Source organism: Dipodomys merriami, unplaced genomic scaffold (genome assembly GCF_024711535.1).
Source record: "Dipodomys merriami isolate MVZ:Mamm:240054 unplaced genomic scaffold, mDipMer1.0.p SCAF_3, whole genome shotgun sequence".
NCBI classification, from domain to species: Eukaryota; Metazoa; Chordata; class Mammalia; order Rodentia; family Heteromyidae; genus Dipodomys; species Dipodomys merriami.
The window spans coordinates 92487957-92504948 of NW_027204492.1; the positions used below are offsets into that span (position 1 = coordinate 92487957).

At 39.6% G+C, this 16992-nt stretch overlaps 1 protein-coding gene and 1 non-coding gene across 6 annotated transcripts in view; both read right to left on the reverse strand.

Moving 5' to 3' along the window:
- Positions 1-334: 334 nt before the first annotated feature.
- Positions 335-16992, reverse strand: part of Usp9x (ubiquitin specific peptidase 9 X-linked) — a 114372-nt gene continuing 97714 nt past the window's right edge. For 3 of the 5 annotated variants that reach the window (XM_070040612.1, XM_070040614.1, XM_070040613.1), the window contains 11 exons: positions 14749-15502; positions 13936-14059; positions 12356-12581; positions 10940-11069; positions 8365-8550; positions 7335-7555; positions 7164-7252; positions 3459-3615; positions 3044-3304; positions 2631-2726; positions 335-707 (listed from right to left, as the gene is read on the reverse strand). In XM_070040612.1, the coding sequence (XP_069896713.1) occupies positions 570-707; positions 2631-2726; positions 3044-3304; positions 3459-3615; positions 7164-7252; positions 7335-7555; positions 8365-8550; positions 10940-11069; positions 12356-12581; positions 13936-14059; positions 14749-15502 (2382 nt within the window). In that variant the 3' untranslated portion in view covers positions 335-569. The remainder of the gene's footprint in view (positions 708-2630; positions 2727-3043; positions 3305-3458; positions 3616-7163; positions 7253-7334; positions 7556-8364; positions 8551-10939; positions 11070-12355; positions 12582-13935; positions 14060-14748; positions 15503-16992) is intronic. The other 2 variants (XM_070040616.1, XM_070040615.1) reach the window with 1 other exon arrangement.
- Positions 13422-13582, reverse strand: LOC138840556 (U1 spliceosomal RNA). The gene has a single exon (XR_011376122.1). It is a non-coding gene; the product is annotated as a U1 spliceosomal RNA (small nuclear RNA).

A 16992-nucleotide genomic window follows, 5' to 3' on the forward strand; every position in this document is an offset into this window, starting at 1 on the left:
TGTTACATCACCAATTTTCCACATCAACCAAATAATTTAAAGGTTACCAGCCTTCGTTCATAGTAAAAGTGATTCCAGTGGCAAAGATTCATTGAACATGAAACTATTGGTGTGGCTGACATGAGTGGGCTGTTTTGTTGCACTGTTGTTTTATTTTTTTGTTTTTGTAAAGGAGTTGATCCAACTGCCACAAGGCAGGCAACACTGGTTGCAGAGTGCAGTGGGTATAAACAAGAAAATTAATTTTGTAGTTTTTGTAGATCTGTGAGTCTCATCAAGAAAAAAGTTTCTTGCTTAAGAATTAACAGTCAAACATTAATATACTATATACACCTTTGCCATTTACACATTAGCATCAGGCCATTTATTACAAAACACTATACACTTTCCACTGCAGGCGGGTTATATATTGACAGCAAATTTCTGCAGATAAGACAGTGAATAAACTCTCCACTCCAAGTTGATTAGGAATAGTTTTTCTAGTTTTAAATATTAGCCAGACACAGAAAAAAGTTGGACTGTAAGGCCTGGGTGCACAGTCTTGATGGAACCAGTTAAGTATGTGCATTTCACTGATCCTTAGTCTGAGGTGGGGAAACTTCTTCACTGCCTTCATAATTTTCTTGTGCTCGTTGGCCAGTTCTCTGAGGGTTGTTCATGTGATGTGCTGCTGGGCCTGTATATGGCTGTCCATGCACATGATTATTCTGGGAGGGGAGAAGAGATCAGCAGATTAGTAGGCAAACTTTAGTATAACTTAGTATAAATACAAACTCTAAATTTTCAAATAAAAGTGATTCTGAAGCTCTGTTTATAATCTTTGTCCTAAGTGATTTTTAGAAAATGTCAAAAATGTAGCTGCAAGTTTGACAACTAAGGCATTATCTTGTTACGGCTCTTGGCAGTCCAAACAGAAAAGTCTGACAGACTCCACCTCCAATTAACCATTAGAATACTGGACTGGGGCATGCCTGAAGGGGTAGGTGCCACCTGTGAGCAAGAAAGCAGAGGGAGAGCATAAGGCGAGAATCTACCTCTGGTTATCAGAAAAAAACCGTTTTTTTCCCCACACAATTTGTGAGCTGGCCTCCATTAATTTCTGATTTCTTCCATATTATAAATCTAAAAAAGATTAGCCATATGTGATTTGCAGGAGCAACAATTGAGACAATGCTAAGAAAAACAAAAATGTTGAAGACAACAAAGTAACCAGGCTTCTCTCTCAGGAATGAGCAAGTAATTTTTCTTGTGGGGTTTGTTCTTTAGCCTTTTACTTTTATTTTTGACAGTCCTGGGGTTTGAATTCAGGGCCTGGGTGCTGTCCCTTAGCTTCTTTTCTTCTTTTTTGGATGGTCATGGGCCTTGAACTCGGCTTGGGTGCTGTCTTTGAGCTCTTATGCTCAAAGCTAGCGCTCTACCACTTTGAGCCACCGCTTCACTTCCAGCTTTTTGGATAGTTTTATTGGAGATGAGTCTAATGGACTTTCCTACCTGGGCTGGCTTTGAACTGCAATCTTCAGATCTCAGCTTCTTGAGTTTTTAGGATAATAGGCATGAGTAGTCACTGGCCCCAGGCTCTTTAGCCTTTTAAAATGCCTAAATCCTATATGGAGCTCTGTATATCTCCACAAGTCAAGCCAAATGTTAGGCTTAATTTTCTTTTTTTTTTCTTTTGGTCCGGTCGTGGGGCCTGAACTCTGGGCCTGGACATTGTCCTTCAGCTCTTCAGCTCAAGGCTAGCACTCTACCACTTGAGCCACAGCGCCACTTCTGGTTTTTCTTTGTTGCTTATGTGGTGTTCAGGAATTGAACCCAGGGCCTCATGGCATGCAAGGCAAGTGCTCTACCACTGAGCCACCTTTCCAGCCCTAGGCTTAATTTTCTAAATGGTATTCTAAAAATAAGTATGTTGACTAAGTATAATCATTCAGTATGTTTTTGTTTATACCCTGAAACCTAAGAAAGAATGCTTTAAATAATGTATCTCAAACTGTTGGAGGATGATGAATATCATCATCAGGGCTTTGCATACTTTTTTGTTGGTCCTGGGGCTTGAACTCAGGACCTGGGCGCTGTCCCTAGTCTCTTTGTGCTCAAGGCTCTACCACTTGAGCCACAATGTCACTTTCAACTTTTTTGAGTATTTTATTGGAGGTAAGAATCTCTCAGGGACTTTTCTGCCTGGGCTAGCTTCCAATAGTGATCCTCAGAACTTACCCTCCAGAGTAGATAGGATTATAGGCGTAGGCTGCTGGTGCCTGGCTGCACACTTTTTTTTTCTGCCAGTTAATTGGAGGTAAGTCTTTGGATTTGTCTGCCTGTGCTGGCTCAGAACTTCCATAGATCTCAGACTCTTGAGTAGCTAGGATTATAGGCATGACCCACTGGTGCATAGCTTCAAAGAATTCTTAATTTATTACTATACCTTAGTGAATCATCAGTTTTACCAACTGCCAGCACTAGAGAACACACCTACTTGACAAGGAAACTACCAGTGCAAATCCAATCTTGCACCACAAACTCATCCTAACCATTCCTGCTTTTCATTCTAAAGCTAGTCTATAATTTCATTACTTCAGTCATAGTTAAAAGTTTGACCACCCTTTAAAATTAAGCATGGACTTGTTTACCTGCTGATATTGAGATCCAGGTGAATGGGGATATAATGGGGCATCTTCAGGTGGAGGTGATTCATGCTCGTCTGGGGCATCTTGGTCATCTGGCTCCTAATGTATTAAATATTTAAGGAAATAAAATTATATGGGCAAATTTAAACTCATTTTTTACCTTTTCTAATTAAACTACACTTTAAAAAAATCAATCTACAAATATAACCTATTCACAAATTCTTTTACTGAAAAAAACTAGAACAATTAAAGCAACTAAAAATTTCTCATTTAGTTTTTCTTAGAAATTATCTCTTAGGTTAATGGAAATTTCTCCAGAAGGTCCCCTCATTAACTTAAACAAACAAAACTTTATAAAGCAATATAATCCCCTTCTACATTAACATAAGCACTGGCCTATAAAATAAAAGAATTACTTTGCTTTCTTCCATTTCTATCTGTTGCACACTGGTGGCGTTTTTTACCTCCTCTGGACAGAGTTCACAAGCTTTAGCAAGAGTCATCCTAGCGCTATGTGATCTCTCCAAGAAATAGCCATTTGATGTTTCATTGCTTTGCACTGGGGGAGACCAATTGTTGTAAGTATATTGAGGATTGCCCGTGTATGGTCTTCTTTCAAGTTCATCTCCAAGCCATTCTACTGCCCAGGTCCACTTTCTCTTAAGATCTCCATTGCCCTTCAAAAGAAAATAAGATCCTATAAGTAAGAGGATTTGGAATACTTCAAAGGTAACTTAATGAGAGAACCCCCATATTCTCAGGAATCTTTTAAATCAGAATTTTTCATTCTGATTCAGGTTTCTAACAAACTGTAAGGAAAAAACCTCTCACCTGTAGGATTTGGTAAGCGACAGGACAATTGCTAAACAGAGCTACCATACATTTTATACACTGGTATGCTCTTTTTTGATAATGATTCTTAGAACGCTGGATTGTGTCAAATAGCCCATCTCGGTCATCTGGAATTCCTTTAAGGGCATTATGAATTCTAAAAGAGAACCAGAGATAAGTTAAAAACTCTTAAAATGTGGTAACAGCTGACATTTACTGTCTAGTCTACATGCCACTCAATGTCTGCAATCTAGTCATTTAGTTTAACATTACACAGTTGGTATGATTATTAAACCCTTGAGCAAATGAGAAAATGAGTGGAGCTAAACTGCTTATTCAAGGTCATATAGCTAACCAGAAGTGTGATTTACTTACCAAAAGCCCAAAATTATTGACATGTAATGTTAAGATATTTGGACTTCACCAGAAAACCGTGTAGACATCCAGGTACAGAGAACAAAGAAAGGTTTATTGCTGGGAAAGGGGCCAGCAAGACCCCTTCTCACAAGGGAGAAGTGAGAAGAAGTGCTGGCTATTGTCTGAGGTGACCTATATAACCTAGGAAGTTTAGGAGGGGCTAGAAGGGGCTAGGAGGTGGAGACTCTCCTGTGGACGGGTGGGCCAGGGGCTTCATCATGGTGGACTAGGATTTATGGCTGTCGTCCAAATAGTAGATAAGGGGCCCTTGTTGCCTTATATGGTGGTAGCTGCCCCAGAGAAGTGCCATCTCAAAGTAAAGGGGGTTGGTAGCTGATTATTTACTGCCTTTATTACATGGGCCTAGCATTTGCCTAACAAGGAAGCATGCTAAGCTGTGGAAAGGGAGCTCTTTGGAGTAACATGTAATTTAAATATATAACCAGAATTGAGTTTAGGGCATTTAGAGAAATGCAAATAATCAAGTTTATAGCTGCCATAGTTGAGAATAATTTGCTTTAGAGGTCAGTTCATTTTTTGTATGTTTTTTATTGTAAAAATGTTGTACAGAGGGGTTACAGTTACATGAGCAAGGTAATGAGTACATTTCCTATTGAGCATTGTTGCTTCCTCCTTAGGTCGGTTCATTTTGTAGGGTCAGACTGAGACAGGATCTTGCTATGTACTCAGCCTAGCCTTAAACTTCAAAACCTTTTGGCTCTCCCTGACAAAGGTTGGGATTATAGATGGGATTTGTAAGTATATACCATCATGCCAGGGTGTTTTGTTACTTTTGTGTTAAAAAAAAAACCTTACCTGGGCTAGGTGGAAATGTGGCCTAGTGGTAGAGTGCTTGCCTCGCATGCATAAAGCCTTGGATTTGATTCTTCTTTATCACATACACAGAAAAGGCCACAAGTGGCACTGTGGCTCAAGTGGTAGAGTGCTAGCCTTGAGCAAAAGAAGCTCAGGGACAGTGCCCAGGGTCCTGAGTTCAAGCCCAGGACTGGCAAAAAAGAACATTACCTGGGCCAGATGGCTCGCACCTGTAATACTAGTTACTCAGAAGGCTGAGATTTGAGGATCATGATTTGAATCCAGCCTGGGCAGGAAAGTCCATGAGACTCTTGTCTCTAATTAACCAAACCCGAAGTGGAGTTGTGACTTAAGTGGTAGAGTGCTAGCTTTAAGCAAAAAAGCCCAGGGACAGTGCCCAGGCCCTGAGTCAAAGCCCCACTACTGACAAAATAACAAAAAAACATTGTCCACCAGTAAACTAAATGTGATATATGTATCTCCATTCATTGAAATATAATATAGCCATAAACCCCCAAAATGCTGATGCATGTTCTAATATGGTTGAACCTTGAAAACATGCTGAGGAAAGCCTGCAGACAGTGTCACATATTAAATGATTTAGTTTTCATGAAATGGCTAACTGATGAATTAATAGAGGTAGAAAGCAGATTAAGGGTTGTGTAGTTTTGAAGCAGGGGAACAGGGAGTGATCATGTAATTGGGTATAGATTTTCTTTGAGTCATAAAAATGTTTTGAAAGGGCTGGGAAGGTGGCTCAGTGGTAGAGTGCTTGCCTTGCATGCATGAGGCCCTGGGTTTGATTCCTCAGCACCACATAAGCAAAAAGAAAAAAAAAAGCCGGAAGTGGCGCTGTGGCTTAAGTGGTAGAGCGCTAGCCTTGAGCTGAAGAGCTGAGGGACAGCGCCCAGGCCCAGAGTTCAGGCCCCACGACTGGACCCAAAAAAAAAAAAAGTTTTGAAATTAGTGGTAATAGATGCAGAACACTGTGCAGAACACTGTGCATGCACTTTTTAAATATATATTTTTTTATTGTAAAGATACTGTACTGTGTATGTACATTAAAACACTCAATCGTACACTTCAAAGTGGCTAAAATGGGGAGTTATATAAATTTTACCTCAATAATACTTTAAAAATTACAGGCTTGTGCCTATTCAGAAGGCTGAGACCTGAGGATAGCAGTGAAAAAAATCAATCTGAACAGACAAATCTTATCTCCAATTAACTATCAAAAAAAGAAAAAAATGCAGAAGTGTAGCTGTGGCTCAAGTAGTAGAACACTAGCCTTGAACACAAAAACTAAGCCCAGGCTCTGAGGTCAAGCTCCAGAACTGGCATTAAAAAATAATTCTGGCACTGTTGGTGCAACCTTGTAATCCTAGCTACTCAGGAGGCTGAGATCCAAAAATTATAGCTTAAGGACAGGTCATAAACAGGGCAGAAAAACTGGCCAGACTCTGTTTCCAAAACAGCTAGCAAAAAGTAGGGCTGGAAGCATGGTTTAAGTGGTAGAGTGCCAATCAAATAAGTGTAAGGTCCCGAGTTCAAACCCTAGTACTGTCCCCCTCCAAAAAAAGGAGAGAATTTTGTTGAAAAGAAATGATTATCTTGTCCTGGGAATGTGGCTTAGTGGTAAGAGTGCTTGCCTAGCCTGCAGGAAGCCCTGGGTTTGATTCCTCAGTACCACATACACAGAAAAGGCCACAAGTAGCACTATGGCTCAAGTGGTAGAGTGCACCTTGAGGAAAAGCAGCACAGAGACAGTCCCCAGGACTGGCAAAAAAAAGAAAAAAGAAAAAAGAAAGAAAGAAATGATCAGTATATTGTGTGAAACTTGGACAAGGAGAAATAAACAGAAAATAAAAATTTGGGAAGGAGTACTTGTTATTCATATTTGCTCTCACTTTTTTGTTAGTTGTGGGGCCTGAACTCAGAATCTGGGTGCTGTCTCTGAGCTCTTTTGTTCAAGGCTAGAGCTCTACCATTTGAGCCATAGAGTCACTTCTGGTTTCTAATGGTTAGTAAGAGATGAAGAGTTTCACAGACTTTTCAGCCTGGGCTGGCTTTGTTTGAATTGTGATCCTCAGATCTCAGCCTCTTGAATAGCTAAGATTATAGGCATGAGCCACCAGTGCCCAGCCTTTGCTCTCACTTTTTTTTGGCCAGTCCTGGGGACTGAACTCAGGGCCTGGGCACTGTCCCTGAGGTTCATTTGCTCAAGGCTAGCCTTCTACCACTTGAACCACAGTGCCACGTCTGGCTTTTTATGTTTATGTGGTACTGAGAAATCGAACCCAGCACTTCATGCATGTGAGGCAAACAGCACTCTACCATTAGGCCACATTCCCAGCCCTGCTCACTTTTTAAAGACAAGGCATACATTAAAAGACACCTCAAAAGAGTAACTATTAATTTTAGTTATGTCTAATACCTGGAGGCAAGTCCATTAAAAAAAAAAAAAGGACCTACCTGTGAGTCTGCCAGGAGTCTTCAATCAGTAAGATTTGTAAAAGCAGATCCAAATAGGGCCGGAGTTCATAAGTGTATGAATATGCAACCTAAAAACAGGTAGGATAGTGAGTACTGAAAATAAAGGAATAGCAAGTCAAACCAGACACTTATGTTTTTTTTCTTTTTTACCTGCCAAAGAAGTTCACTGAGCACAGTAGATGAAAACTGAGGATTCTCCCAGCAGCAAAATCGAAGCAATTTGACAGTTTCATCTGAGTTACTACAGTCTTCAATGATTTTCTTCACGTAACTTGTTCTCACAAATAAAATGTCTATCACATTCTGCTGAATTGGCATTATAGGTTGTGATAGATTAGGGTCACCAAAAGGATTGGGAAGAGGAGGGTTACCTAGAATACAAATTTGGCATTGATGAACAACTAATAAGCTTCTTCACAATAACAATACACAGACTTACCACAGAAAATAGTCTATTTTAAAAAGTAGCACTGTAAAATCAAGTTTTCAAGCCAAATGAAGAAAATAATACGATATACAACGATCAGGTATACTAGGACAATAAAATGCAAAGTTATTTCCTCAACTACTTCATAAACAAGAAGTCAATCCAGTAGCAAGCAGATAAGAAAATCCCCATCAAACATACAAAAAAAGGGTTAGACATGCTGGTGGCTTATGCCTCGAATCCTAGCGACTCAGTAGGTTAAGATCTGAGGATCACAGTTCAAAGCCAGCTGGGCAGGAAAATCTGTGAGACTTTTTCTTTTTTTTTTGAACTCAGGTCCTGGGCACTGTTCCTATGCTTTTGTTCTCAAGGCCAGCACTGTACTACTTCGAGTATGTAATAGTCTTAAAGACTTTTTTGCCCTGGCTAGTATTGAACCATGATCCTCAGATCTCAGCCTCCTAGACAGCTAGGAACATGAATACACACACACACGCACACGCACACACACACACGCACACGCACGCACGCACGCACGCACGCACGGCACGCACGCGCGCACACACACACACACACACACACACACACGAACCCAAAATACTGTAAAATTTTCTCAAGCATAGATCTTCTTTCAGACTAGTTCTGGCTTACTTCATAGTTAAAAAATCTTCAAAATTACATTTAATCCAATAAAACAAATATATGCATTCATGCATACACAGTAATATTCCAAGAATAGGGCTTTCTATTTACCATTTATTGAAGATTGCATTCTTGATGAGACATTGCAACAACGGATTAGCTGTGACACTACTGAGTATAATTTGCCTAATTCAGCATACTGATACTTGATTGGAGGACCTGGACCTTCATCTAAAGACACAAGCATAAAGGTAGCAGGTACACTCAATTTTAGCAGCTGTGTCTTCTCTGCCACACCTATAGTAAAGGACAGGGGAGAAGCAGGAAGGGAGAGAGGAAAACATTAGGATGGCAAGAGTTTAATGAAGAAAAATTCAAAATTACTTTTCTATCATTTTTATGATCAGAAGAACCTTTTTTACTTAATATTCAGAGACATATTTAATTAAGGTACAAAGTTCACCAATTGGGCATACTATATTTAAATATTAAAACTATTAAACATGACTATGACCTTGGAATCATACTGACCCTATTGCCTGGAGTCTAAAAGGACTGATCTGTAAGTAAATCTTATTTTAAGGATGACTAAAATTAGTAGAAAGTTTTTGCTTTTGGATACAATGACTCACTATGTAGCCTAGGCTGGAAAACCTATATTTTTGGGTGGTTATTTATTTATTTATTTTTCCCTTCCCAGCCTATTTTTTAATTTTTCAGTCGGTCGTGGGGCTTGAACTCTGGGCTTGGGTGCTATCCTTCAGCTCTTCAGCTCAAGGCGAGTGTTCTACTGCTTGAGCCACAGCACCAGTTCTGGTTTTCTAGTGGTTTATTGGAGATGAGACTCACGGACTTTCCTGCCCGGGCTGGCTTTGAACAATGATCCTCAGATCTCAGCCTCCTCAGTAGCTAGGATTACAAGCATGAGCCACCGGCACCTGGCTGGTGGTTTTTTTTTTTGGGGGGGGGGGGGGGGGGAGGAGTCTGGTCCTGCGGCCTGAACTCTGGGCCTGGGTGCTGTCCCTCAGCTCTCCAGCTCAAGGCTAGCGCTCTACCACTTGAGCCACAGTGCCACTTCCGGCTTTTTTCTTTTTGCTTATGTGGTGCTGAGGAATTGAACTCAGGGCCTCAGACATGCAAGGCAAGCACTCTACCACTGAGCCACCTTCCCAGCCCCCTGGTGGTTATTTTTGAGATAGGATCTTGCCAACTTTTCTGGTTGGGGCTGGCCTTGACCTGCCATCCTCAGGCTCTTAGCCTCCCGATTATAGGTATGAACCATCAGTACTTGGCTCCTAAAAGGTATATGTTCTTCTATTAAGGAAAAACTAGTGACACATTATTCTAATGGATAAGTAAAATTACACTGTGTACATGTACCTCCCCAATACATGAAATTACTAAGATGACATGTCTCAATAAATTGATCATTTTGGGACCAATACACCAAGACCTCATTAACAATCATTCAATCAACTTTTACTAAATGCTCCTGTGCAAAGGTTTGATCTTTGCAATCTAGGTGGGAAGTAATGCAAAGACTAAGTAAAAGACTGTATAGCATAATAATAATTGAAAAGAAATATCTGAATGATGTTAGAAAGAGTAGACTACTTTTAACCACACCTCCATTTCCAGATCTTTTGTGGGCTAACTGGAGATAAGAATCTTATGGATTTGTCTGCTTGGGCTAGCTTTGAACCTCAATCATCTTTGAGCCTCCTGAGTAGCTATGACTGTAGGTATGAATTACCAGCATCTGGCTTAAGTGAATCATTTTTCTCCTTACAATTTCATTTTTATAGTTCATTTAAAAATTAATATGACTATAGTTGCTTACTCTTCCTCCCACTATTCCTGTACCCTCATATTTCCACTTCCTGGTATTTGTTTTAATAAACAGTATTTTAGTTGTTCAGGTTACACCCTTGGATTCCTCTCCAAAGTATACTCCTCCTGCAGTCTGTGTGTAAATGCAGTGAACCCTGTATATGTTATCAGGCATAGTTGTATTTTAGGTCTAGCTTCCACATATGAGAGAAAATGTGCACTTGTTTCCCTGAGTTTGGCTTACTTTACTCAACCTCATGTGTTTGTTCTAGGTCCATCCTTCCCTGAAAATGATGTATTATTCTTCTTTATAATGGATAAGTAAAATTCCATTATGTATCTATACATTTTCTTGATTTACTACTCATCTATTGTAGGGCATCTGTGAGTATCCTGACTTGTAATGCTCAGGAGTGGTATTGCTGAAGCATAGGGTAGTTCTATGTTGTTTTTTTGAGGATCTCCAAACTATTTTTCAGAGTGGTTGTACTAGTTTTGCACTCCTACCAACAGTGTAATAGGGTTCCTTTTCTCCCCACTTCTCTTGGTACTGGGGATTGAACCCAGAGCTTCATGTGTAAGGTAAACGCTCTGCCCCTGAGCTATATGCCCAGTACCCTAAGTAAATTCAGACTGTTCAAAAGGTCAAGATCAGGGTTGGAGACATAGCTCAAGTGGAAGAGCACTTGCCTAACATGTGGTAAGGCCCAAGGCTCCTCAAGGCCCAGTACCACAAAAACAAAACAAAGCAAAACTCTTACGTGTCTACTGAAGATATAAGGTGTATTTGACTTAAATGACTTCATCACTGAACATAACTCATTAATAAACAGATTAAGAAAACCTAAATCCTTACCTAAATTGGCATACATTACAAACAAGTTGAAATACTGCTGTAAATGACGTCCATGCTCTGAAACTTCCCTCCTCAAGAGATTTAGTACTGCTCTTAATAAATGATCACTCAAGCTTAAATTGTCATAAGCCTGTAAAGGATAAAACAGCTGTTTCTCAGCAACAAGGTGAACGAACAATTCAATTAATAAAAAAAGGACAGATAATATATACATACTGAACATCATACATTTTGGGAAGGACTGATCACACAAACTATTACAAAGGGTGGATTGCTTCTTGGGAAAGGGAATGAACATATATAGACTTGCTATGTGGCCTATGTTGGCCTCCAATTGGCAATCTTTTGGTCTTAGCCTCCTGTGCACCACCACTCCTGACTTTAGATTTCATTAAAAACCCTTTAGATTGCTGTAATTAAAACAAAATGTCCATAAACCTCCTTAAGACAAAAAGATGTACTTAACAGAAAATTTATAATTAAGTTACTACATGTAACTGAATAGAAAAAATACCCTTATTATTTTTGGTCTGATACTGAGACTTAACTCAGTATCTGATGCTGTTGCTCATCGTCTGGTGCTCTACCATCTGAGCTATACCTCCAACTCCAGCCCTTAAGTTTATTTATTTATTTAATTTTTGGTTGGTTGTGGGGTTTGAACTCTGGGCCTGGGTGCTGTTGCTGAGCTCTTCAGCTCAAGTAAACACTCTGTTACTTGAGCCACAGCGCCACTTCCAGTTTTCTGGTGGTTAATTGGAGCTAAGAGTCTCATGGACTTTTCTGCCTAAGCTGGCTTTGCACCGCAATCCTTAGATCTCAGCCTCCTGAGTAGCTAGGATTATAGGTGTAAGCCACTGGCGCCCCCACCCCTTATGTTTTTTATTTATTTTTTTTATTTTTTTGGGTCCGGTCGTGGGGTCCGAACTCTGGGCCTGGGCGCTGTCCCTCAGCTTTTCAGCTCAAGGCTAGCGCTCTATCACTTGAGTCACAGTGCCACTTCCGGCTTTTTTCTTTTTGCTCATGTGGTGCTGAGGAATTGAACCCAGGGCCTCGAGCATGCAAGGCAAGCGCTCTACCACTGAGCCACCTTCCCAGCCCCCCTTATGTTTTTTAAAGAACCAATAATCACTATTCATGTCTACGAATATAATTATATTTATTTATACATTAATTTTTTTCTTTTTGGCAGTACTGGGATTTGAAATCATGGCCTCACATTAGCTAGGGCTTGGTACAATACTGCTGAGTCATACCTTGAACCCTCTATGCATCAGTTTTAATGGAATTAAGAGACATTAGATTTTGGGCATATATTTTAGGCAAATATATCAAAGAGGATATACACAAGTTTGTGACTTCAAATTCCAGAAGATTTTTGGTAAGCATTAAATTGTTAGAAAGCTGTGTGATTACCTGACTAGAAGGTCCAGGAGATGCAAAAGGTGAAGGACATGGTCCATCTTGCAAGGAAAAATGTGCAATAAAAACTATAAGTTTTGCAAATGCACCCCTCACTTCTGCACTCGGGCATTCCAAAAGATATTCAGAGAAGCGGTTTGAAACATTAAAAAGGACATTATGAGCAAACCAAAAACGTACGTTCTTGCTGTGACGAAGGAGAATACATAATGCATCATACCTGAAACAAATAAATAAAACCTATGACTATAAAAATTCAATGACTCTTTTCTTACAGAGTTATGTGAACCAAAAATCGAAGGCCTTCTTTCATTGTTGGCAGGAAAAGTAACAGCTGCTTTTAATGTTAACATTAAAATGACAGATGAAAATTATGACTTGGTCGATTCTGACATAAAATAGATGAAAAGACAGATGAATAAACGTTGTCTATTCTGCCTTATAAAATAGATGAAAGCTGTGTCAAGTCGCTAAACTCTTCTTGGGTCCAATGACAAATAACACTGTCTCCTTCCCTTAACACCAAGTTACTTCTGAATAAAGAAAACTTGTTAAATCAATGCTTCCATATTTTTCTAATTAGAAGCTCAAGAAGACCATTTTCATTTTTTACTCCTTGGATCTATGGCAGAAATTATCTTAGGGAAGCCAAAACCTAATAATTTCATAATTAAATAACTAAGACTTTTGTTGGTTGTAGGGTTTGAATTCAGGACCTGGGTGCTGTCTCTGAGCTCTTTTGCTCAAGGCTAGTGCTCCACCACTTTGAGCCACAACTCTACTTCTTGTTTTTTGAGTAGTTAATTGGAGAGTCTCACAGGGACTTTTCTACCCGGAATGGCTTCCAACTGTGATCCTCAAATCTCAGTCTCCTGAGTACCTGGATTACAGGTGTGAGCCACTGGTGCCCAGCTAGATGAGACCTTTAAATCTCAACTCTTAAATATCAATTGTTAACAGAAGCAAAAGCCAGTTTCTGAATTACAAAAGGCCATGTTTAGACCAAGTATTTTATTTTTAAAGTTTGCTTGGTAAGTACATCAAGCATTTTATTTTTCCAAGGGGGAGTGTGAATATAGTCCCCCACTACCACAAATTATGTAGTCAAGTTTCCCACATTTGGGGAAATTGCAAGGGTCAGAACATCTGGAGTGCAATGATACTCCTGCCCCGGGAAAACCACCTTCATGATGATGGTATCTCCTCTGCCATGTTAAATATAGACTGAATACTTTAATATGACTTTTTTTTTGGTTGGTCGTGAGGCTTGAACTCTGGGCCTGGGCACTGTCTCTCAGCTCTTCAGCTCAAGGCTAGCACTCTACCACTTGAGCCACAGTGCCACTTCTGGTTTTCTGGTGGTTTATTGGAGATAAGAGTCTCAGATCTCAGCCTCCTGAGTAGCTAGGATTATAGGCATGAGCCACCAGTGACCAGCTTTTACTATTGCTATCAAGGATTTATTTTGCATTTCAAATCTGAAACAAGATTATGTTTTGGAAAAAGTAAAGCAGTCTATTGAAGAACCATACCAAATACAAGTATAACAAGAATGAAAAGCGAAAGTAACATACCAGTCACTGGCAGAGCCACGGACTATTTTCTTCGTGTGAAATCCTGTAGTAAAAAGGAACCTAGCAGCAAGTTGAATACTAATCATAGTGATTTCTTCTGCTTCAGGCAACAGGTGATCTTGCCCTATAAATAAAATGTAGAATAAGAAAAATCAAATATCAAGTCAAAATTTCAAACAAGTACTTGAGAAGTTCAAAATGTAAAAAAAAAAAAAAAAAAAAACAAACCCAAAACCCAAATCACAACCCTTTCCCCAGACAATTTATCAAATAATCTTTACTTCTAATTTTAGCAGCTACCTACATGTTTGAAGCTAATGTATGAGCCAAAACCAAATTGTTACGACAAAAGCTCCATTTCTAAATAGTATGTCAATATATATTGCTCAAAGGTAAAAATGATTTTAAATGTGAAAAGGTTAATTATGAACTTAAAACATGTTGATGCTACTAAGAAATCTTACAAGTAATAATTACTCATATTACTAAGAAGCTAACTTTATTTTTTAATTTTTTTTGCCAGTCCTGAGGCTTGAACTCAAGGCCTGGGCTCTGTCCTTGAACTGCTTTTGCTCAGTTAGTACTCTACCACTTGAGCCACAGCACCACTTCTGACTTTTTCTGTGTATGGTGCTGAGGAATCAAATCCATGGCTTCATGCATGCTAGGCAAGCACTCTACCACTAAGACACATTCCCATCTCTTAAGAATCTAACTTTATATACCGGGGATTGAATTTTAGGGTCTCATATATGTTAGGCAAGTGCTTTAACTTTTGAGCCACACCCGCAGCAAGAAACTAAAGACACTCACCTGGAGGTGGGTTTAAGTAAACACCATTACACGTGAGCAGTTTTTTCATGAACTGAAAATACTCCAAACTGTATTGCATTCGGTTATGCATGAATTGTACATTCTGTTTCCGTACACTTCTCTCAATGGCTGATGGCATAACAATCTGATGGGGTCTTGTGGTGATAGCAAGCTCTGATATGTATTTTATCAACTCATCATCCTGGTCTATTGTATCCATCCGTTCATAAAAAAGTATATAAGCATTCCACCACCTTTTCTGGCGCCTGTATGACATGCGCTTCATCATGTGATCAAATACTTCTCCCATGTACTCTCCACCGAAGCACTGGTTTTTCATTTCTTCATCGTCATCCATTTTACACTCTGTTACATCTCCATCATCAAATTTATACCAGCGATTTCTCTCCCCATCTCCACCATTCCTTTGAATGATGTAAGAATAATAATGTCCCCCACTTGCTTGACCACTGTGTACAAGTACACCCACAAGTCTGTATTTTGTGCTCCCTGCTTTCTCATTTTCAGACTGCTCATTCTGTTGTATCAACTGACTTTCTGGGTTTACATTATCTCTCTCCAGCTTAGCAACACCTGCAACTGTGTAAGGTTCCATGTCCAGCTCACGAGGAAATTCAAAATAATCATTAAACTTGATTGCACATTCTCTTTCCCAGTCGTAGTCAAATCGTTTTAGTTGGATAGCAAGAACAGGAGGCAATTTTTTAATTAGTAAGCGCTTTACAGTATCAACCTAAATAAACAGAGAAAGTTACTGGATATAACCCACTGTAAAAAAGTAAACAAAAATAGTAACAAAAAAGAAATCCAATCAAACTTTTAAATATTACCAAATCCTCAGGACTTATTTGGATTTTTAACTGCAAATACAAGCTAATAAACACAAGGCATTCCTGTGGTATTTCATCTAAATGGCCTATGTACCTATTACAAACAGCAAAAATCAGTGATACACACATGTTGTCTGGTTTCTATACTGTCATTACTTGTTTTATGTATACTGCCATTTTTCTTTGTTGCTGGTCTTGGGACTTGAACTCAGGACCTGGGTGCTGTCCCAGAGCTTTTCTGATCAACATTAGTACTTTACCACTTGAGCTACAGCTCTACTTCTGGCTTTTTGGTGGTTAATTGGAGATAAGGCTTTCTTGCCTTCTAACCACAATCATTAGATCTCTAGGATTATAGCATCCAACCTGTCATCTTAATGAAGGTATTTTTTGTTGTTGTTGTTGTCATTCGTGGGGCTGGAACTCTGGGCCTGGGTGCTGTCCCTCAGCTCTTCAGCTGTAGACTAGCAATCTACCACTTAAACCTCAGCCCTACTTCTGGCTTTTTCTGCTTATGTGGTGCTGAGGAATCAAACCGAGGGCCTCTCATGCATGCAAGACAAGCACTCTACCACTGAACCACCTTCCCAGTATCTAATGAAGGTGTTTTTAGGTTAATAACAGTAGTAGTTATTATTCATTGGGCAATTAGATACCAGAGAATATCCTAAGAAAGTGCTTCACATTCTATTCTCACAACCCTTTCAAGCAATGTATGAGCTATGAACACACAGGTTGTTTGTTTCTTGGCAGAAATAGAAAATATTTATGTGAACTCTGAGAGTATAGTATAGTATTAGTTTTGATACTATGCTATGGTATAGTATCAAATGATTACCATGTCTATAATTATCCACTCTTTTTTATTCTTGTGCTGGTCCTGGGCTTGAACTAAGGGACTGGATACTGTCCCTAAGCTTTTTTGTTCAAGACTAGCACTCTACCACTTGAGTTACAGTTCCACTTCTGGCTCTTTGGTAGCTAATCAAAGTTAAGTCTCATAAACTTTCCTGCCCAGGCTTGGCTTTAATTCTTTTTTTTTTTTTTTTTTTGGGTCCGGTTGTGGGGCCTGAACTCTGGGCCTGGGCGCTGTCCCTCAGCTCTTCAGCTCAAGGCTAGCGCTCTACCACTATGAGCCACAGCGCCACGTCCGGCTTTTTTCTTTTTGCTTATGTGGTGCTGAGGAATCGAACCCAGGGCCTCAAGCATGCAAGGCAAGCGCTCTACCACTGAGCCACCTTCCCAGACCTTGACTTTAATTCTTGATCCTCAAATCTCAGCCTCTTGAGTAGCTAGGATTATAGATATGAGCCACTAGTGCCTGGCTAATATCCACTCATATTTATTTACCTGTTTTCCCTAGCCTCTCTGGCACTACGTTTTAATTTTCTTT